The sequence below is a fragment of the Branchiostoma floridae genome, chromosome 9, assembly GCF_000003815.2.
Source record: "Branchiostoma floridae strain S238N-H82 chromosome 9, Bfl_VNyyK, whole genome shotgun sequence".
Classification (NCBI taxonomy): Eukaryota; Metazoa; Chordata; class Leptocardii; order Amphioxiformes; family Branchiostomatidae; genus Branchiostoma; species Branchiostoma floridae.
In genome coordinates, this window is record NC_049987.1 from 473,424 (window position 1) to 497,182 (window position 23,759).

General features: G+C 40.3%; 1 protein-coding gene across 1 annotated transcript; it reads right to left on the bottom strand.

Moving 5' to 3' along the window:
- Window positions 1-90: 90 nt before the first annotated feature.
- On the bottom strand, window positions 91-15,736 carry LOC118423022 (sodium-dependent serotonin transporter-like). The gene is made up of 13 exons (XM_035830915.1): window positions 15,461-15,736; window positions 8,307-8,475; window positions 7,559-7,742; window positions 6,940-7,054; window positions 6,284-6,485; window positions 5,642-5,804; window positions 5,291-5,425; window positions 4,895-5,031; window positions 3,895-3,986; window positions 3,197-3,298; window positions 2,101-2,153; window positions 1,408-1,528; window positions 91-1,288 (listed from the first exon to the last, which is right to left on the bottom strand). Exons 1-13 carry the CDS (start codon window positions 15,503-15,505, stop codon window positions 1,067-1,069), a joined length of 1,740 nt encoding a protein of 579 aa, XP_035686808.1. The 5' UTR covers window positions 15,506-15,736; the 3' UTR covers window positions 91-1,066.
- Between the last annotated feature and the right edge of the window lie 8,023 nt (window positions 15,737-23,759).

A 23,759-nucleotide genomic window follows, 5' to 3' on the forward strand; every position in this document is an offset into this window, starting at 1 on the left:
TGTCATATGGACGCATGTAGTTAAATTGGTGATTTCGGGCTGTTAGTTTGCAACAGGCTGGGCCTCGGTAAGGACCTCACTTACGTATGGTTATACGTATTCAATGCATGATTCCATTACATTCAAAGACGATGTTAAAAATCAACGCCTTTGTGTCGCAACATGTAGTATATAACAATAAAAAACGTAGAAGTTTAGGAAATGTTATATAGTAAGAGTAATTTTTACATGTTCTATTTATGTTACTTAGTAATAACAAATTTCTGTGTACAATGATAAAATGTAGAACCTTAAATATGCATATTCAAACCTATTGTCATATTTAGCATTGATACTGGTGAGCTGGTGTTTTGAAACAGCAAATACGATGGGCAGAATACTAAGAAGTAGATCTATGGTCGGCAAAAGGCAAACTTTGAATTAGTGACCGCTCTCTTGAAATTAAGAAAGGGCGGTACATGAAGCTAGCTGTGTGTGACAGAATGTGATTCAAATGCAGTACTAAAGATAATAACAAATTGACTAATACCGATTACATAGTAACCCCAAATAAAACATCTAAATATATTTAATATCGAATTTTCATATATATTGTACCCTTTTGTCTTCCAAACCGTATAGAACTGCACAAAAAACTAAGGCCCTGTCAAAGACCCATGATATCTAAGCCATGTACATGGCAAGCCATGACGATCATAAATACTCATAACAGATTACATTATTAACTTCAAAATAAACGTTAAAATATCCAACAATTAATCAACTCAGCACGAATGAATAGAGATTCAATTCTAGGCCGTTCTATGTGTTACCATTTTTTGCCTTCTGATCACTCTAATACTCTTAAAGTCTGCCATGATGAGATCGTTGATGACCAGCCTATTCTGTGGTGTATGTGGTGTTGTAACGCGTGGAAATTTGCTATAACCACACTATTATTCGGTTGTTATAGCAAATGGCCATGTGTTATAACATTATGCACATTTCGGGGCGGGTCATCAACCATTGATTATTTAATGTCTTAGATAACTGATATTCAAAGACGCATACAGCGAGTAGCTTCCTCTCAGTGGTTTATAGTGCTGTAGTCTGGAACTTGTCTCTCTCCAGCCTGGTCTGTTGCGGTGATGAGGTTGTCTCTGTCTCCTGTGTCCTTCTTGTGACAACAGCGGCAGGCGGGGATGTCCTCCTGTTTGGCGATGAGTGAAGACCAACAGCCGGACATGCGTGCTCGGCACCGCACAAACAGGAGGTTCAGTACCAGTAGAACCAACCCGACGGCAAACCACTGGAAAAAAAGGATGCAAAATGGTTGGTTTTTAATGATTTTATTTTCCCGTCTCTCTTGTCCTTTTACATGGAATCTGCACATGTGCTTGACGGTGATAATATTGCTATAAATTTTACCTCCAGAAAGGCGGTCATCAAGGACTGGTTCCCCAGCTGGTACCACGGCACATCAGCAGACTGGATGGTGTGGACCACCCACCACACCAGCAGCGCCAGACCGTTCAGTAGAAGGACGTACCTGCAAATATTACAAGTAAGCAATGATAATGCATTTAAGAAGTAAGGTAGTACATGTCGAAGTAAGGTAGTACATGTCTTGTGCTGCCGGCACTTGGGATTTGATGCTCATAATAACCCCGTATGAAGCAGCTAATTTTACCATCTGCATCAACTTCGTCTTGAATTCTCTTACATCTGTTTCCAATTGCACTATCTGAATTTATATTTAGCTTATTTGCAAAGTCAAATTCATAGTTAGCTAATGAAAGATAGTAGTACTACTTATAACGTCTGACCATTTCCAATATCATATCCGGTCGCTTGCCGCAAAATTGCTTCTTGGTGTATGGATGCCTAACCTTATTTATCATCGGTCTGTTAATTTTATGTATTAGCTAATTAGATACAATACATACAAAAATTATATACATATCTAATTGTAGTAAGTCTATAAAACTGTGTCCCCTATGTGTTACTTACAACACAAATGACCGGTGAAAATAAACTAAGGAAATTCAGTCAAAAGGTTAGAGTACAGAAACAACTTATTTCTTAACAAAGCATAAGAACAAGTAAATATTTACTACTCACTTTGTCAGATAGTCGAAAGCCCCTTGTAATTTCCAGTCACTCCCATCTTCACCCTTTAAATTTGAAAAACAAAACAAGTCATGTTTGCGAATTAGGTTAATTAAAGGCGAATTCCTTGTCCTTGTTCTTTGAATACTGAAATCGTACTGTACTTATACTACAAATGAAGCAGATACATATACGGTTAAATCAATAAAAGACGGAAAACAGCACGAACATCAAGTTCAAACTGCTAAGAAGACGTTTGGATACCCTTCATTAACTCACAATGGTAGAAGAATTAGTTGATTTTAGATATGATTCCCTAATCTTTGTTATCTTAATTCCGGTAATGCTCAAATACGTCATTTCCTTACTAGAGTCCATTCCAAGACACCATGAGGGTTTTTAGGCGATATTTATAATTAGTCTGAATTATTTTGAATAAAAGAATATCTGAGCCACAATAATTAAATTATTTTGAAAAAATTGACGGAGAAAGTACTCATATATTTGAATTCCTTTGAATATTTTAGAAACATTTTGAAAGTAACTGTACAAAAATATCTTTATTTAGAATAATTGTGAAACCTCTGTGTGGTTATTTGATGTTTACAAATATTTACAAAAAATGGTAAACCTCGCCAAATGGTTAAATTAGTTAATTGCCCCCATAAAATTAAGCCCCATTGTTGTATCTGTATATTTTTAGATTTCACTGCTGGGCTCTGGTGGATCCTTCGTGGTGGGCCATTGTTGCATGGCACCCAACCATACTTTGCAAGGATGTGTGAATTGCTATCTTCCCAGCCCACTGAACCATTTACAAAAAATGGTAGAAAATAGTAGAAAATGGTAAATAATGGTAGAATGCTGTTATCATTATTTAGAAACCATTAGAAGTATCCAATTCCACACGATGAATATTTCCAAAGTTTTACAGGACCAGGGAAATATTTATAAAGTTGAAACAGTGTTACAAATATTTCTGAAGTATCAAATGTCCTAGACATATAATTACAAAACTTTAAAATCACTTCTAAACAATGGCCACAAACATCCGCATGGTGTCTTGGAATGGACTCTAGTTCAGTACTAGGTAGACAAAGGGTTGTACCTCATTGAGCATATTTAAACGGAAGTTTTTCGCTCCATATTTCCAGAGTAGAAAGATCATGGAGAGTCCGGAGAAGATCAGTCCAGCGCTCCACACAAAGTCCTGAAGTAAAAATAGATGATTGTGGATTCGATTTTTTTTTCTTCACAGATCAATAACTAAAAATATTAACACGTAAATGTTGAATGTATTCTGAAAGATTAAAATATCTTTATCTACACGTCAAAGAAAAAAAATTAACGTTGTAAGATTTCCTAATGCAGAAACATGTACAGTATTGGACGATTGGAGTTGAAATATATGTATTACTATATCCAGCGATTCTAAAAACCGAATCTATTTCAATAGAAGTATTGTCAATGCAGTTAACATTACACATGCTAAATTCTATCAAACATTACGTTACATGCAATATGCTGCTGCATAAACGTACAGTGTTATGTTTTTGCAAGGATCTAAACAAATATTGACCTTCATACTTCGTAGATATATAAAGAGGACATGACAAAATCGTTTTGGTATGTTGAATTTAAGTATCAGATTTTAAATTACATAAACAGTTTGTAATCATTTTATCATATGTTGTATGTCTCAATACTGTCACTGCAATGATAGTTCGTTTGAGTCTGTTTGCTTGTGGCTACGAAGAGTTTTGTTGCCTCCATACTAAATGAAATTGATTCAACCGAACTCCTTACCTGATTTACTAGCACGTGTATGTTAACAGCACTGGGAACGCCCAAGAGAAAAGTCAATGTGGCAATGACCACTACTGCAAGGCTTCTTTTCACTGTAAAAAAAAAAATTCGTTAGATAAGCCACACAGCTTTACACTATTCATTTTAATAGTAAATTTTAACCCATAAGTCTACAGCAAAAACTCTGTACTTTGAAGTTATTTTGAAGAAGATCTAATATTCGTATCAACGTCTCTGCATTTTATTGGGTTGCATTGCAAAACATATAATATTTCTATACTCTACATCACCATTTCAAAGCGTTTTTTTTTTAAATATTTCCCCCGGTAACAATGGCAAAGAGATAAGTCCAATAAGTACAACTTAGGTGAAGTATGACAAATGTAGGTGCAATTCAACAAAACAAACGTAGGTGCTAAATAACAGATTTAGGTGCAATACACCTTTCTCACGCGGCGGCCATGATAGATCTCAAACGAGTTCAATGTGGCAAACAAAAGGCTGTCCATCATAATTAGCAGTTCGACCAATGGTAGCCTGCCAATTATGAAATCAACCAATAAGTGAATGGCTGCAAATTCGTTAAAAATTTGCATTATTATGTTGTTATTTTGCATCTCTTAAGGGACTATTGGGTCAGTCTGCACTACTCTAATTTGCTACATCTTTCGGTGCATAATACTTCTTGTAATATTTATTATTCTATCTTATATCATGAAAATTTGTGTGGTTTGGGGGAAAACTAAATGGGACCTGATTTTAGAAATAAGTTTTGTCTGTTTGCCTCATTGACCTCTTCTTCGATCTATCATGGCCGCCGCGTGGGAAAGGTGTATAGAGCAAATTTTGGTGAAATATATAACAATACTGGTGCAAAACGACAGTTGTAATAATCAAGAACGGTAAGTGCAATGCATAATGCATTACGAAATGACTTGTAATGTAATAAAGTCAGCTACATTAGGAGCAGTTACAACTGACGACACTGAAAAGCACGAACCTCCCCAGTCGACCATGGCCTGTACAGTGGTGTTCATGAGAGTGATGTAGTTGCTGAAGGTTGCTATGACAACAGCCAGGAAGAACAGTGACGCCATCACGCGACCTCCTGTCATGGTGGAGAACAGGATGGGCAGCCTGGGAACGAGAATGGTACATTTCTCTCATAGACTGTAATCACGTGGCTATGACGTAGTGTATTGTTCGTCATTTTGAAATCTCCGTGATCAAGATGGACTGTCAGCCGTCAACAATTTTGAAGTATGTACCTTACCTTTAAACGAAGTCATTGCTTGAAGAACAATTGGAGTAACTTAAATTTTTCAGTTGTCAGGTAGATTTGTACTTCAAAATGTGCATAAAGCCGGGCAAGCGTATAGCCAAATACACCACGCACCAAATGAATGTAAGTCCGGTGTTGGCTGGTCCGTTGGTCCTCAGTAGGTTTACAACATCTGCTTCCGTACCGTCCGGGTTGACCTTTGTATAGGTTGCAAAAACTGTACAGAACACTGTGACGCCCACTATAAGACTTTGAAAAGACAAAACGTGTCAATGATCATGAGTTCCTGTTAGCTATGTATAATGTGTATAAACATGCTATGTACCCAATTCTTAGCTGCAATGGGTGGCTGAAACAAAACAGTATCTTACATGTTTAACAACTCCAAGTTCAGAACGTAGTTTATGTTAGTAAAGCAAAACAAAATAAACAACCCACAGATGTGCCCTTCATAGAGACACCGACCTGATGAGACCGTTGATAGCAGTTGTCCACACGACGTTCTTCACAGGTCCCATCTTACGGGTCATGCTTGCTCCCAAGACAAGGAAAATGCCGAAAGCTGCTCCTGTGTCCCAAGCAACCTGCGACAAGGCTTCGATCCAGGGCTTAGGGCTCCCTAACAAGCCTGCAAAACGACAAAATTGTTCTTTCCTTTTATTTTGATACAAAATTAAAGCCACAATTAAATAGATGTTTGTCCAATTTATCAACCATGGCCTCAGCCGTTAAATTTGTTTGAAGTTAGACCTGTTGTTTTTCTAAGCAGACCTGGAACTTTGAAAAAAATTATGTTACTATAAGATTTTCTACTTACCATGTCCATAGAAGCCAGCTGACCAAAGCTTCAAAATCAGGAGAATTAGGAAAATCCAACTGTTGTTCTTCCATATGTTTTTGGACCTAGAAATATTCTATGACAGTGGTATACGTTTTCCGATATCTATTGTTGCAATCCACGACATATATTTGCTTATTTTGAAGCTTCTTTATACGTTTTGAGTATGGTTGAAATTAAACTTCTTCTTTTTTTCTAAATTTGGGATAGAGCCGAACATTGATGCGCCCGGGGATGTCACCCATATAGCCAAATCAACATGACCTTACCCCAGTCCGGTGTAAAGAAAAAGCCGAGTCCGACTCCGGCGTTGTTGAGAGTCAGAGACCAGATGAAGGCTGTGAGCAGCAGAATGAGGTGCACAGGTGTCATGGCGGTCAAGGTCAACTCGATACTCCCCACCCCCCGCCAGTTAGCTGCAGCACAGGCCGCGGTGATGATGAAGTGTAGAAGAACAGGCCATAGGCTCTCCTGTAAAATGTGAAGACAGTCGGAATCATTGGTCTTTTAAATGAATACCTAAATAGATTATTACATGTGATTGTAAGGTTGTTTTGCGAAGCACCATCAACATATAAAATTCATATTTTCGTTACGCAGCGCACATACACACACAAACACACACACACAGGTACACACACACACACAAACACAAACACACACACACAGGTACATACACACGCAAATGTACATGGAAACTCACTAACACACAAACTCACGCACAAACAAACACTATGCAAACATATATGCACACGCAAACACACATCTACATACTAACACAAAACAATAGTAACGCAAGCAAACACGCAAACAGGCACGCAATCAATTACAGTACATAATTATAAAAATAAAGGAAGGGTCCATCTATCGATAGAGGTTATCCAAATACATAACATGAAAAAAAGTTTTAAAAAAATACACCAACCTCTTCAAATTTTCGCCATGCAGCGATACTCAATTCGTAAGTTGTTGGAAGTGGATAGAAAATACACTCAATGGTGTAAAACACCGCCCATCCGACAATCACACCGAAGTAACAGCTAAAAAGAATAAGACATAAGTTTTGATGTTCTGTTTTTGGTGCTTTAAAGTTGATGATTCTAAATATATAGAGATTCTTTTTTTGGAAATATTCAGACTTATCTCTTTTGATTTTTATATTATTTTTGTGTCAATGTTTACTTATTTGTAATATAATTTCTATTTCATTAGGTTACTGAACGTGATTTTAACATATGTGTTATTTCGTTCAATTTATTATGTATGATTAAATTATTTTATGTGACCTAGTCTCTGGGGGGAGGCCCACGATACTGAACCATTATGGTTTCTCCCCCCTTCCGACTCCTGTGTGTATTTTTTCAGCATTCAATGTGTTTTTATTAATGTAAAATATTGGAATAAATAAAGAACACAGAAGATAATAAAAATACTTGCATCTACGATAGGTACCTGCCCTACTCATATTTTGATCATGTCCAATCTTATTAGGTTAAAAACCAAAGGTTGAGAGTTGGATATAAGCAAAGTAAAAGTGAACTCACGTTATGAGAAAGTTAAGACTTGCCATCCAGCCCCCAAGCCACGTCGACTTCACCCCCAGAAGATCGTGGAACGCCATTGGTGGAGCCCTCCTGGTGAACCGACCAATGGCGACCTCTATGATAATAAGTGGGATAGACCACAGGAATAGGAACACCAACCAGACCAGGAGGAACTGCAGGCATCCTGTGAAGTAGGCGAGAATCCCATATTGAAATTGAAACATTATATTAATTTAAAAAACATAATTTACCCTTATTTTTGAATGCCGTTATGAAAAGTGAACATTTTGTTTCACCATATTGGAATTTGAATTTTTATTATTATTATTATTAATATGGCAGTTCAGACTTATTACACTGCATTGCATTGTACACGAGGTCCATAAATGACGCCATGTAACCTATCGCTGTCATCACGTGACCAATCACCAGGGTGATATTCCCTTAAGGCCACATGCTTGGGATAACATGTCAGTCTACCTGATGAATACTGAAGTATATAAACCATTTACTTCATATGTTGACAGTGAATAAAATTTAAAAAAAAAATGTTCCTACGTAGCTTTGTTTTTATATTTCCTTCATAAAGTAAGATTGACAAATACAGATTAATACTTTATCACTTTTGCAGAACCCGGGTAATCTTTGTCCTCAAGGTAAAAAAAAGACTTATAATTTACATCCAAGTGTTTATTGGAAACCCATTATAAGAACAAATATCACTGCAGAATCTATCGGTGCCCTGTACCTTCCTTTCCGCAGTTGTTCGCCAGGGTGCGCGGAAAGCGCCACAGACTCCCGCCACCCACTGCGCTGATGAACGTGAGGAGCAGCCCTGCCTTGGAGGAAAACATGACGGTACCTCCTCCTGATGCTTGTTTGGGTGCATCAGAATCTGATCCTGTTCCGTCTGCCGCCTGGAGTGGAATTTGAGAACTAAGTAACCGTTCTGTATACAGCTTCATTATATTGGTGAGTTGCATGATCTCTGTGCGATTGCAATGTTACCGTATGCAGGCCCTACTATTACTTACACGTACGTATGGTGTTCTTTCTCGCTGTAAGGTGCACGTGCGTCGCCCGTACTTGCTCGATAGGGGGTGGTGGAGTGGGGGTCGAATCCGCAGACAACGTAAAGAGTACGCAACTTCACATAAAGGTCTGCGTTCTCCAAATTCGTTGGATGCCGTACGAGTTTTTACCATTTACTTATCACAAAAGATTGTTAATGTTCTGGCACGTACACACCAGGCAGTTGCACGTACGGCGGGTTGTGCCCTTAGCTTAACCATTCTATATACAGCATTATTCTATCACAGCAGTGCAAGAAGCTACAGCTCGTGTACGAAACCATAAAAGCTTGACGGATAGTTATTATTATAATAATTCTCATTATCATATATTTCACAAAGCTTAACACATAAAAGTTAAGTTAAATTCGGCTAAACATATCTCCGAAAAATACTGTTCAGTGAATTTGAACCGCATTAGATAGCTTCTTCATCGCCCTTCTACAAGTAAAGTTAACACTCATTAGATTTGATTAAAAAGGACTACCTTTGTGAGTAGAACATTGTCGACGTTATATCGATGAAAACTTTTAGTTTACATTTCCCTTATATTAGATGTAATGGTCACGCTTTTGTACAGCACGAATCGGGGCCGATGTTTTGGTGGTCCTCATCGTCCTAAAATGATGGCATATTCTTTTTTAGCTACTGTTTGACGTTCCATACTAGTACACACGAAACAGGACAATTTATCACAGGCCGTCTGGTCTAACACATTTTGAAAGGAGGGGGCGTTGTAAAAGTTCCCTTAGGGGCATGTTGACCCTAGGGCCGTGCAGCAGGCTTGTGTGGGCCTTGGGAACAGTCTGGCATCTTGGTTAGGGTTCCAGGCTAGTTCCTGACTACAACAACGACAACAACAACACTTGTATAACTCTTCCATAACAGACACTGCCATAACTGACCTTGTTCAACTGAGTTTGAAGATGTTTGAAAGGATAAAACTAGGTCATTTGCCCAACTGTCAACATACGTATTGTCTGGTAACATGTGTCCATTGTTTACAAGATTAGTTGACAAAACCAGAGCTAAAACGTAGCAGTTCGCTGTTCTGAAACAAAAATATAAGAATGTGTTCAAAAATGCTGAAAATTGTAGCACCTAGAAAAATCCATCTTGGATTTAGGACATTTGAGTCAGGAAAGAAAGAGATAGAGATTCAAGAAAATCGTCGATATCTGGACGCCCAACCACCAGAATTTAGACAACTTAGGATAACTCCAACCTATTCAATCAAACACTTTAAGCCATCCGTTACTGAACATTCCATTCTTCTGCTGACCACACGTTTGGATGTTCAAATTGTATGCACTTGGACTCGTTATTTCATATGCTAACCAACTTAGTCAACCAATAGTTACCTCATTTCTTCTGTTTTTATCTCTAGTGTTTTAAGTCACGGTCTGGTGACATTGTTCCCTTTACTGTTGTTTTGTTTGGCTACAATTCTATATTTCAAAATTACTGTTTTTAACTGTACGATGGAGGTGTGAGCGTTGTAAAGGATGTGAAATAATCTGTAAATCTTATAAATAAATAAAAAGAAAGTCTAGTAGACAGCATGACAGCGTGTCATATTAGCCGGCGGGGAGTAACAGAAAATGTATGTTCAATTATCCATTATCCTAGCACACCTTCACATCGTTGCGATAGCATCTTTCTCACTTTAATTTCATCTTAATTTTGCAATTAGGCCTTTGTTTTGGACAGATGACACTGGCCTTTGCCTTACAAGAGATTAGCAAAAAGTTCATCTCGATAAATTGCCTAGTTTGACTCTGAAACTGACTTCTTTGTGACAATATATGTGGTACAACACGAATCATTTATTGAATAGAGGTAAGGGAACAAAACGCCGGCCGTTTCCTGATAGAATGCCCATCTTCAGGCCAAACAGAAGTAATTCAATTTTAGCTAAACATGTCACAATAGTATGGAGAGACATATGTTGCAGCTAGCGCTGACAGACAATAACTTGTCAGACCAGTATCGGAAAAAGTTGTCTAAAACTGTCGTAACATGTGAGAAGCTTGAAATGGCCCGCAGGCTATACTTCATTGAGTACATAAGGGAAGGGGTAAAAAGGTCAGACAAAAAAAAGAAAAAGAGATACAGTTTACATCATTCAATGTCCTGATAAGTCTAAGCATATGTTTTACACACATATGGCAAGAAATACATAAGAGTGAGAACTGCTAGATGAGTCGTGTCCGTTTGTTTTGGTGGTTTCTGTTACCTTAAGAGTATCTTAAGAAATCCAGAGTTGGGGCTCAGTGTCTTTGACGGCAGGTGGCAGACTGCTCCAGACATGGCGGACTAATGGCTCTTCTAAAGGTCTCTCAATGTTTTTTTAACCGCAAAAAGATTCTATTCGTTTTTATTTTCGTTTATAGCAGATACTATTGCTCCAACAGTTTTAAAAGAAGCAAATGAAGCACTTGCACATACCACAAATAACAAGCGTTTAAAAACAGCGCGAAAACAAGCCACACCAAGTGCCTTTTTTTACAAATGCCACAAAGCAATTAAACACGTTGATACTATTTATATCTGGGGGTTGCTTACTTGCCTTATAAAATTCCATACGTTAGAGTGCATATCGTTGATCGTAATACTAAGGGGTCCTAATGTAAAGTTCTAACGAAAATACGAGTCCAGTCCGTCTCTAGGCCAGGAGACATTTTGATGAGACCACACCACTGCTATCCTACTTTGCACAACATAACATTCTTGTCGAATGTGATGATTAAATGCAAAATGTAAAAGCTTGACTTTATCTTATCCAAAACTTTTTTTAAAAATCACGATTTGACTCTGTTTAACAGATTTGTGACCAGCAGCTGTGTCCTCGATATAGGTCACTGTAATGAACTCAATACTATTTATTCTGGTCGCCTATTCGCCCGGATGTTAGACACGTGATCCCTCCATTGTATAAGTATGCAGATTAGGGGACTCGTCACTCATCAGGCCGCCCACCGACCACGTCTGGAGCTGAAAGCTACGGCTCTTACCGCAAAGCAGACAAAAACTTCCCTGCGGCAAGATTGCGTTTGAACGCCGCAGGGGGGTACGAGGCAGCCCGAGGACTCCGGCGGTCACGGCGTGGTCACCGTCAGGTCGGCGTTTGTTCTTTCCACGGAAGGTTTGGTGTCGGTTTCCAGTGGTCGGTTGGTACATTTTCTGCGCTTCTCCCGTATATTAATTTTCTCGTGTACGTTGCGTATTACAGAGCTTCGGAGCGACCTTTTCTTGTTATGTTCTTTCGCCGTTTGTGATTTTCTTCTAGCACGCTTGGAATTTTGATTACCGGCTGTATCGTTTAAATTTTGCATTTCTGTCGCTTATTCGTATGTATGAGCTTCTAGCGACGGGGGAGGAAAGACCTTAGTGCAGAGGATGGCTGCCTTACACCTTTTTTCTCGTTTTACAGTTTCTTCCTTTTTTTATACCAGGCCGGGTCGAGTTTAGGACGTTTTTAGTTCACATTGGCGTTTTGCTCCGCTTGGAACTGAGTGATTTTTGTGTGATTTCCTGACTTTGTGTACGTTTTAGCAGGATCCGACAGCTACTCCAAGCAGATAGTTGGTGCCCACATGGCAGATGGGAATTCTTTTGTCCACGCCATGTTTTTTTGTATCCATCCCATCCTCTGCGAATGAAAGCTGTGGGTGTTGGCAGTTTTTGACAAGGCGTGGAGCAGAACGAGAGTTTCCAGATTTTTATTTCATTTTTTGATTTTCGTGAATATTTCAGGCAGGAACAGAGGACGACGAGGGCATGATCCAGGAGGCAAGATGGCGAACCCCCCTTGGTTCTTTGTTTTCCAGGATTACTGTTACCCCTCTTGGAGAGCCTGGCGTAGCGTTCAGCCACCCCATCTGAGATTGGAAGGCTGCAGCTGGTACGATTTGGGTGTCATTTTCCGTTTTTGTGGCCAGGTAGAATTTTTCTTTTGCTTTCCTAGTTTGAACGTCGAGGCTGTGTATGGGGTTTCCTGCTACCATTTGTTTTAGTTTGCATGTGTATGAGTGTGCACCTGTAAGGCGTGTGGTGACTGAGTTGTGGACACGCGTGGCCCACGACTACTCCACGTAACGCGGCTCGCTCGCATGTGGGATCTGGGCGGTATGGAAGTTGCGTATGTTTTAGACTTGTCTGTCTGGGACCGGACCTGTTGCCGGGCGCCCGTCCCTCCCCACCATCTCATGATTCACGTGTTGTTCATACAGGTCTGACGCTCTCCCCCTCCGACAACAGGAATGCGCGGGACACACCACCGCCCAGCTCCGGGACACGCCACCATCAACCTCGCCAGATGTGCGGCCATGGGACCCGTCGGTGGCATGCACAAGCTACATCAGCAGAGAGGGGACAAGACGCGTCAGGGAACCTGTTAGGCTGTGATGTTTTTCTTTGTGTGAACTTTGTTTCTTTCACCGATTAGAGTTGTTGATAACAGATACCAAAGTCCGAGGAGGTGGCTTCAGGGCGCAGCGCTATGAGGAACAGCAGTTTGAGGATCAGGCCCGGCTGGCGTTCCGGTCCCCAACACCGCCCAGCCCGCCAGTTCATCCAACTTCACCGGCAGCCCAAGGAACGGACTGTGAGTCCTTTGGTTTCCTTTGTTAGGCAGGTTTTCCCCCCTCCTTTCTTAATTTGTGAAATTCGTTTTCCAGTGCGATGGGGTGCCGCGGAATGCTGGATTGTTCGGAATTATTCGAGTAACCCTGTGTTAGCCTGACGTCCTTGTGAATAACACGTCGAGTCACCCGTTTGTTTCTAACGTTATCCCAGTGCGGGGATCCGAGAAGGTGTAGGACGGTGTATCCTTTCTCAGTACGGTGGAATATCATTCAGTGCGACGGGGTGCCGCGGAAAGCTGAATGATTCGGAAAGTTGCAGCTGTTTTAGCCGGTGTGGCATTATCCAGCGCGAAGGGTCTCCGCGGAAAGCTGGGCGATCAAAAAAAAAAAAATTCTTGTACACGTTTTTTCTTGACACACTGTGACGACATCCAGTGCGAAGGGGTTCCGCGGAAAGCTGGACGATCCGTGAAGTCTTGTACGTTTTATCTACTTTTGTGACTTAACCCAGTGCGATGGGTTTCCGCGGAAGGCTGGATGATTCGTTAAGCGGAAGTGCGTAAGGACCTGGGCCGGACTGAGGCCTGGCTAAGGAGTGTGCGCGGGAAACGGGCTGTGAGGACAGAAGTGAGCAGCATGTTGTGCGTTTGTGCACAAATGATTTTGTATCGCACAGTGCTGATTTACAAGAGGCAGTACAGAGCACGGTTTTTTCTTATGTCTGGTTCCTCTTCACGGTCTGAGCGCGTTGTAAGATTAGAGTGGGTAGATTAACGTTGGGAACACGAGAGTGAATACTTAGGAATGTGTGGCGTTACGTAGTGATAAAGTCGAGAGAAGGGCAAGATGAATGGAGGGGGACAAGTCGAGAGGAATGAGAAAGGGATAAGATGAGTAAGGGGAGAGGAAAGGTGAAAGAGCGAAGATAAGGATGGGAAGTTGTTGAGAGGGACAAGATGGGAGATGATTTGGAAGAGTGAACAGGAACAGGAGCGAGACGATATCATAGGAGAGTGTCATCGGAGGAAGACATTAGGTGACAGGAAGGAAAGGCTCTGAAGCCAGAGAGGGCAAAGGCGGAAGACGACGATTCCCCATCACTTTATAACGGAGGGCGGATAGATGACCAGGACAAATAGGATACTATTTATTCTGGTCGCCTATTCGCCCGGATGTTAGACACGTGATCCCTCCATTGTATAAGTATGCAGATTAGGGGACTCGTCACTCATCAGGCCGCCCTCCGACCACGTCTGGAGCCTGAAGCGGCCCACCCGCCCAGCCCTCGGTAAGTTTTTTCTGCTTTGCGCGGAATTAGACGCCCGCTTGTAGGCGGTCGTCTCAGCGCATAGGTGACTTTAGGCTCCAGACGACGATTCCCCATCACTTTATAACGGAGGGCGGATAGATGACCAGGACAAATAGGATACTTTATGATGGAATCTGCAATTTTCCTGATTAATTATGTAAATATCTTATTATTTCATCATTACCTATAATATCTACCAGCCAATCACAGTAGAAATCAACCTAGGCTTTATGTGAAGGCCGACAAGGATGTACGGCTTGTTTTCAGCAAGCTGCCACAAGACAACTACATTTTGCTCGATACACCAGATGCTGTCATAGGATAGTCCCGCCCAAGGCTTCTCAGTGGCATATATTATGGGTTTGAAATGTCGGATGTTACATACAATCTTAGAGATACTATACGTTTTAGACGTACACACGATATTTATTTTTCACATCCTCACATTTAAAATGTCCTCAACCTTACGAAACAAAACAAATACCACATTTGTTTGTTCACACATGTTACAAAATTCATCAGACTGAGAGCTGCTACATTAACCCATTTGGTTTGACTGTTTCTGTAACTTTAAGAGACTATTAAAGGTAGCCAGACTTTTGGCTGTGCGTATGTCTTAGGTGTTAGACTGTTCCCGAATTTGCTCCACGGTAGGCCTGTGCTCTTCTTCCTTTGTGTCTCGTTCGGTTCGGGGGCAACTGGTCGATTTTTTTGTGTTTTGGTCGTTTAAGTCGGCTGCCAAAAATGACACCATCAGTGAAAGACGTGATAGGTTTGTGTAATAAAGTTATAGGATTTGTAGTAAAAATTTGACAAAACAGAAGGTACACAACATCCGTCGTTGTTTTTATCACGCCCACAGCATTTTTACACATTCTGATACTTAATCTGTCCTAAACCGTGAGGCTAGCAATCTATGCAACACTAAAATACGTACGTTTCCGACCAGCTTTGCTCCTTCGGAATCTCCGTTGTCCGCCATCTTGAAAAAAAAAAGACTTCACTCATAAAATTGCGGTTTATCAACTCTCATGGGATTTTAACACCACACAAAATCCAAGTTTCCGGTTCTTTCCGAGTCTGTTCGTGTGGACGTTCGTAAAAATCGGCGATGCCAGCTCAGGCCGTGCGAAGAGTTTTGCGGGTCCGACTTGTGTGGGCCGAGAAAACCCTGCGTTTCCATGTACAGTAGTGCGCGCATCGATTCACTGGCCTGGCAGACTGCACGCCCGGCCTGTCAGATGAAAATAACATATTTCACATTTTTGCCTCAAGGCTAATAACAGGTAACGACTACACCGGGAAGGTAACAATGGATAGGTTTTGCAGATTCTTGCCCCAGGACTAATTGCAAGTGACAGAAAATGACAGACAAACAATGGTGAGCAGTATGATGAGGGGCTACTCTTGCCTAACAGCTGACACAAATGTAACTTAACTGGTTTGAATTCTTTTGCAAGCAGTAGAAGACAAAAAAATCCGAATTTGTGTCGGTTTTTCATTGCCCTATTGGTGTTAATTTTTATTTCCACGACTGACTATTGCTCTTATTCAAATGTCCCTCGGTAACTACATTTCGTTGTTATTTGTATAACGCCCGTATTTTTTTACACATTCTCGGACTTTATCTGTAAATACTACTCATATTTAAACTTTTAATTGATGTGACGGAACCTATGCAATAGCTTTATGCATGCCCGAGGCTGTCAGCACATGGCTTGGGGGAGGGGTCAAGAGACGGAGAGTTTGGCAGTGTGAAGTCCTGAGTTTTGATGGATTAAGGAACAGTCTTGGAACAACATCGTCGGTCTATCTTCTGCCAATTCTCTTCACAAAGAACCCCCTCCCCCGTTCTGTTACCTTGTTCCCTCGCAACACCTCATTACTGATGATATCTCACCTGTGGTTGGTCGACGAAAGACTTTATCTCAGAAGTGTCTGTAATGTATCGAACATGGTGCCTTGATCTGTAGCCCCGAGAAGTAATCTACACTCGATAGCCACGCTTTTAAAGGTCTAAAGCCGGCAAATCCTTGATGCATTTGAATTTGTGCTTATGCGCAAGGCACTCTATACAAAGGATCAGGTCAGTCGGTTGTAATACCAGGATACATGGTGCAATATACACAGTTTTTGTCTAAAAATGGCAGTAAAACTTATCAAAATTAATAAAGTCTTTCTATGTGAATCTTAATGTTTAAGACCTAAACAGGTATGGATTGTAAGATGTGGTCATAGTTATGGTGACGATAGGCAACCGGATGGTCTAATACACAGGCAAATTCACACACAGACACACCTACAGGACTGACAGACAAACTGACAAACGCAGCAAGTTTTAACATGTTTCTGTTATGGACGTAATAAGTATGAAGTACGGAACAGGACTTTGGTGTAATTTTTTTCATAGTCAAAGTCCGGGAATATAATATGGCAAAACTTCATTTGCGGCGAGGATTCTTACACGCTTCATTTTGCAGTACATTCACCCAGCTTTGCCTAATTAGGCTAGTCTTGGCAAACGGCGACAGAAGGCATTTGATTGACAGGGTCAATAGTGGAACATTAGATGTCGGTTCCCATGTTCTACACACAATGACATGACACTTACCACAACAGCTGTTGATGATGAACTGTGGGATAAGCTTTTGACTAGTGTAAAGCCATAAGGTAGCATGACACAGTATCAATGGGCAAATCCCGGGGTCCATGACGCGGGTACATACGGAGAAACTTGTTGAATGAGAGGTAGAAAGCAGACGCGCGTAAAATTGATGCACATATCACGCATCTGCTTGACTATACCCAATTACCGCGACGGGCACCACGCAGATCTGGACCAAATCACCGTGAAACGTACAGTTTTTAGGGGTTATTTCTGAATTAATAACATCAATAATAATATCAACTGACGCGACAAAAAAGACCGTGAGTCATAGTCAACCTCAGTGCAGAGAACCTGCCAAACAACAAACGTATGCGACAAAGTGAACATGCAGATACACATGCGAATGCGCGTTACATTGACGATCAGAGAACATCACGCATCTACTTCCAATATTCAATTACGGCGAGGCTCACATAAAGCGGCCTTGGACCAATACACCGTAAGACGAACAATTTGTAGGGGTGTAATTTTTATTACATTCATAATAAAAACAGCTGCCGCGAAAGAAAAAAAAATTACATCATTGCCAAACCATATTCGATTCAGACAACGGGAACATACAGATATAGATGCGAACGCGTGTAAACGTGATAAAACTAAAGGTCTGTCGCCAGAGGTTACCACTGGTCACAGACCAACAACAGACGTTTTGATGGGGTATACGTGATATGAATATAGAGGGATGACGTGGCATTAGGCAGTAAGAATGGCATGTGTTTTTCTGCAAATGACAGCCTAATTTTCTGGGAAAAGGAGTTAATCTGGGCAGGGAGAGGAAACATCAAACATTTGCGCTACAGAATTCAGTGTAGTCATGAAATCCTCGTGTTTTTCTGGAGATGTCACAGACCCTTCCTGCCATTTTGGGTAAAAAGATATCAAGTGTTCTCTAACATTGCGCAGTGTTCTATTTTTATTTCAGGTGTATGATCATGTTCTTTCACACTGACTGTGATTGACAGGTGTCAGAAACGTCAAGGCACAGCGCAACAATACTCGTATACTGTCGGTCTTTCAAATGTAGGAATGTCTATAACTACACATGCATACACACACACAAACATACACACACACACATACTTGCTTACACACACACACACAAACATATACATACACTCACATATAAATATACCTACACACAAACACACACACACACATACACACAAAAATACACAAACACATTCCTACGTATACACAAATACACACACTAACATATACACCCATATACATACGTGCCCACACACACACACACATATATACATATATATGTATAAATATACATGTACGTAATTACCATTAACCAATGGTGCAAGCTTACGCGTTCCTGGGATCATCTTATGTGCAAATCCAATCGCCAAGGCAACAATCTAATAGGAACTACATAATCTAATTAAAAGTTAAATTGAGAGAAGCCACAGCACATCATGTGGAACATGGGGTGCACCACTGACATACACCCATTACTTAAGGTGATGTTTGTTCACAGCAACGTTTGTGTTAATGAGACATCTTCATTTCACATGCCAAATTGTACTGTGAAAGTTTAGCATTTTACCTTTAACACATACACACGCTACGTTGTCATTACAGTTCAGCATATTAAGTTTCTCATCCAAGAAACGCAAAATTGAATATAATTCTATTTAGTTTTTTCTCGATGGCTAGTTTCATGTAGCATGACAGGGACAGACAAGTAGTGTAGTACAATATAGCATGGGTCTTACTCTAGTCTTAAGCTAACTGCAGTTGAACTGATGAGAGCTATAGGTAACACTCCACAATAATTCACAATATACCCGGTAAACACAACACACCAACAACAGGTATGAATAGTGTTAACATCTTTTTGCAGAAAATTTGTCTGCCATTTACAATTAATACTGCCTTATGCCACGTCATCCCTCTATATTCATATTACATGTACCTAATTAAAACGTTTGTTGTTTAGTTTGCGTTTTCTGTGCTATTCTATAATACTGTGTCGGCCCTTCCTTCGAAGGAATAGTTCGCGCCAACTCTCAAAGATAAATTGACCAATCACATCTCATCATTAGCATGATGACATATATTCAGCATATCAAATCTATAATATCACATAATGTAATATACATACACACTGCATTCTGCTGAATGATAAGCGATCAGCTTGCAGTGACTGTTAACACACCCAGAAAGCCGCCACCACCTAGAACTCGAGACACATCTTCAGGAAGTGGTAACGTCTTGTCCTATCAGGTCGGTCGGAACCGTTGTAGAGGTTGCGCGTGAGTAGGAATATCTGGATTTTTCTATCTTTCCTGTTTTCGCCTCCAATTCTGATGTAGTTTTTTTTTACAATCATTATGATACTTGTAGTTGTTTATGGTCACCAACAACATTTTACACAGAAAGATGTGAAAATCCTAAAATACAGTATCTTAGGGACAAATTTTCACGAAGAAGCATATATAAAAAGTACAGGTCAGCAACAGCCCAGCTAATACAGTAGGTAGGGACTTCAAATGTGTGGATTTGTCTGCTGCTCCCAGCCTCCTAAACGGTCTTCCACGGGCGTTGGCGGTTATTTTCAGAGTCGTTGATTTGCTATTTTCAAGATATTGATGCCTGGTCTGAAACTGATTATGTCTTATGCCAACAGATGCCCTTAAAAATGGCTGTCGCCCGAGAAGAAACGAAGAATTCAAATAATAACCAAAAATGTAACAGTTCAGTTTCCAGAAAGATTGTTGGTCAGAGGCCCTCTGACCGATCACGTTAGATCGCTCCTGTCACCGATCTTGGAGGCTGTGTGAGGTGGTTTATGCCTGTCGCCAGATTCGGTAACAAACGTTACCACCATGAGTACAACGATTGCCACAGTTATATTATCCACGTATAATACTAGAAATTGCCGTTTTCGTAACGCTGTACAGTTTTTCTGGTTTTCTAAAGAAACAAGAAAGGGTTGTTGACTGTCATTTGTATCCCACCTTGCTCAACAAAATGTTTTACAAAAATGACTGTAACAAACGTTACCATTGTTCAATGATGTCTAAGCTTTCTATTTGACCTGGTGTTTAAAAGCTGCCCACTTTTCAAATGTCCCCAGGGACGTCCATTTATACTTAAATTATGTAATCAATAAGACGAGCCCTTTCGAAGAAAACAGGGTAAAGTCTACTGTTGTAACAAATGTTGCCGGTAACGTTTGTTACCTTCCCTGCAATACATTACCAATGGGACCGGAAATAATAAGTTTATTATATAATTTATTTCTCTACCCATAAAATGCCATTTTCGACATTTCAATGAGAACGAGTGTTGTACGTGCGTGTGTATGTGTTTATGTACGTATGTGTTGTGTGTGTGTGTGTGTATAAGTGTACATGTGTCTGTGTGTGTGTGTAGGCACGTATGTGTGTGTATGTTTTTGTATGTGTATGTGTGTAAAACACATATGTTTGTGTGTCTGTGTGTGTGTGTATAAGGACATATTTGTGCATTTGTGTGTATGATTGTGTGCTTGTGACTGTGTGTGTGTGTATGTGTGTTTGTATGTGTATGTGTAAAAACACGTATGTGTGTGTGTGTGTATGTGTATAGGAACGTATGTTTGCATTTGTGTGTATGAGTGTGTGTGAGTGTGTATGTGTTTGTGTGTATTATGTATAGCCACGTATGTGTGTGTGTATGTTTTTGTATGTTCATGTGTATGTGTAAAACGCGTATGTGTGTGTGTGGCTATAAACCATTCTTATATTGATAAGACTGACAGTATTCGAGTATTATTGCGCTGTGCCTTGACGTTTTTTTCACCTACCAATCACAGTCATTGTGAAATAACATAATCATATAACTGATATAAAAACAACACATGGGGCTATGGTAAAGTACCCTTAATACCAAAATGGCAGGAAGGGTCTGCGACATGTTTTAATGACTACACTGGGTTTTAATGACTACACTGAGTTCTGACGCACAACCTTTTTTGATGTCCAGATTAACTCCTTTTCCCAGCAAATTAGTCTGTCATTTGCAGAAAAACAAAATGCCATTCTTACTGCCTGATGTCACGTCATCCCTCTTTATTCATATTTCGTATATCTGAATAAAGAGGTCTGTTGTTTTGTTTGCGCTTTCTATTCTATTCTCGGTATAATTTTGCTTCTGCTCTTTCCCCGAAGGAATAGTTCGCGCCAACTCCCAAATCTAAATTGACCAATCACATCTCATCATTAGCATAATGACATACAGTCAGCATATTAAACCTATAATATCACATATGTATTATGGTATACACAAATATATATACACAGTGCATTCTGCCTGATGATAAGCGACCAGATCGCAGTCACGTTAAACACACCCAGAAAGCTGTCGCCACCTAGAACTCAAGACACATCTTCAGGAAGCAGTAACGTCTTAAGTCGTATCTTCAGGGAGCGGTAACGTCTTGAGTGACATCTTCAGGAAGCGGTAACGTCTTGAGCCGCATCTTCAGGGGGCAGTAACGTCTCGAGTCACATCTTCAGGGAGCGGTAACGTCTGTAGAGGTTGCGCGTGAGTAGGGATATCTGAATTTTACTTAATCTTTATGTTTTCCCTACATACATTACCTTGTGCCTCAAATTCTGAAGCAGCGCTAGCTTTTCTCATTAACAAAATGGTTCGGGCGTGTCCTTTCCACAACAACAGTTTCAAACCAGATAGACTGCTTCTTGGTTTGTATTTACGTGGATTACATTAATACTTGTTGTTTATTGTGACAGTGCCTAATGACATTTGACAGAAAAAAAGATGGGTAAATCCTAAAGTATAGTATCTCAGGAAAAAGATTTCATGAACAAGCCCAGCTAATACAGTAGGTAGGGACTGCAAAGGTCCGCGTTGATTAGATTTGTCTGCTGCTCCCAGGCTCATTCACAGCCTTCCATCGGCGTTGGCGGTTATTTTTGAGAGGCGCTGATTTACTATTTTCAAGATATTGAAGCTTTATGCTGACAGATATCGAAGGATTAAGGGAGGGAGGGAGGAAGGGAGGGAGGGAGGAATAGGTTTTTATACGGGCATTCATTGTATGCTGTTGGACAATCATTCTATGTGCTCGTTCTGCTCGGATATCAGGATCAAGCCGATAGTATGGGGGTAGGATATCGAAGATATTCCAGGATTGCTCAAGCTTTCATTTTCAATGTGTACCAAAACTTTCACAGTACAATGTGGCATGTGAGATGAAGATGTCTCAATGAAACAGACTTTGCTGTGATAAAACATCTCTTTATGTAATAAATGTACGTCTGTGGTGAGCATCATGTTCCACATGATGTGACGTGACTTCTCTCAATTTTACTAAATAATGCAGTTCTTACTAGTCGGTTACCTTAACGATTAGGTTTGCACATAAGAGGATGCTGGGAACGCGTAAGCTGGCGCCATTGGTTAATGGTAATGATGTACATGTATGGGTGTTTATATACACACACACACACATATATATATATATATATATATATATATATATATATATATTATATATGTGTTTGTGTAGGCACGCATGTGTGTGTCTGTGTGAGTGAGTGTATGTGTGTTTAAGTAGGTATGTCTGTGTGTGTGTGAATGCATGTGTGTGTGTGTGTGTGCATAGGAATGTAAGTGTATGTGTGTGCATGTGTGTGTATGCCTGTTAACACGTATGTGTGTGTGTGCGTGTGTGTTTATAAGTAGGTGTGTGTGTGTTTGTGTGTATTTGTGTGTGTGTAGTTATAGACATTCTTATATTCGAGAGACTGCCAGTATACGACATTGTTGCGCTGTGCCTTCATGTTTTCTGACACCTGTCAATTACAGTCATTGTAAAAGAATATGACCATATAACTGAAATGAAAATAGCACATGGGGCTATTTAGAGTGCACTTAATATCTTTTACCCAAAATTGCAGGAAGGGTCTGCACAATCTCCAGAAAAATCACGGGTATTTACATATAATTAATGACTACACTGAGTTCTGACGCAAAAACTTTTTCTCCCTCCCTGCCCAGATTAACCCCTTTTCCCAGAAAATTAGTCTGCCATTTGCAGAAAAACAAAATGCCATTCTTACTGCCTTATGCCACGTCATCCCTCTATATTCATATTTCGTATACCTGAATCAAACGTCTGTTGTTTTGTTTGCGTTTTCTATGCTATTCTCAATATAATTCTGTCTCTGCCCTTCCCCCGAAGGAATAGTTCGCGCCAACTCTCAAATCTAAATTGACCAATCACATCTCATAAGCATAATGACGTACAGTCAGCATATCAAATCTATAATATCACATATGTATTATGTAAAGCATAAATATACATACACACTGCATTCTGCCTGATGATAAGCGATCAGCTTGCAGTCACGGTAAACACACACAGAAAGCCGCCGCCAACTAGAACTCGAGACACATCTTCAGGAAGCCGTAACGTCTTGTCCTAGCAGGTCGGTTGGAACCGCTTTAGAGGTCGCGCGTGAGTAGGGACATCTGTGATTTTCTTGATCCTTTCTGTGTTCGCCTCTAATTCTAAAGTAGTTTTTTTTCAGTAATAAAATGGTTTGGG

Coding starts and splice junctions, on each gene's coding strand:
- LOC118423022 (XM_035830915.1), bottom strand. CDS start 15,505: ATGGCGGACAACGGAGATTCCGAAGGAGCAAAGCTGGTCGGAAAC. Junction 6,486..6,939: donor CATGGCGAAAATTTGAAGAG/GTTGGTGTATTT, acceptor CACATTTTACAG/GAGAGCCTATGGCCTGTTCT. Junction 1,289..1,407: donor TGATGACCGCCTTTCTGGAG/GTAAAATTTATA, acceptor CTTTTTTTCCAG/TGGTTTGCCGTCGGGTTGGT.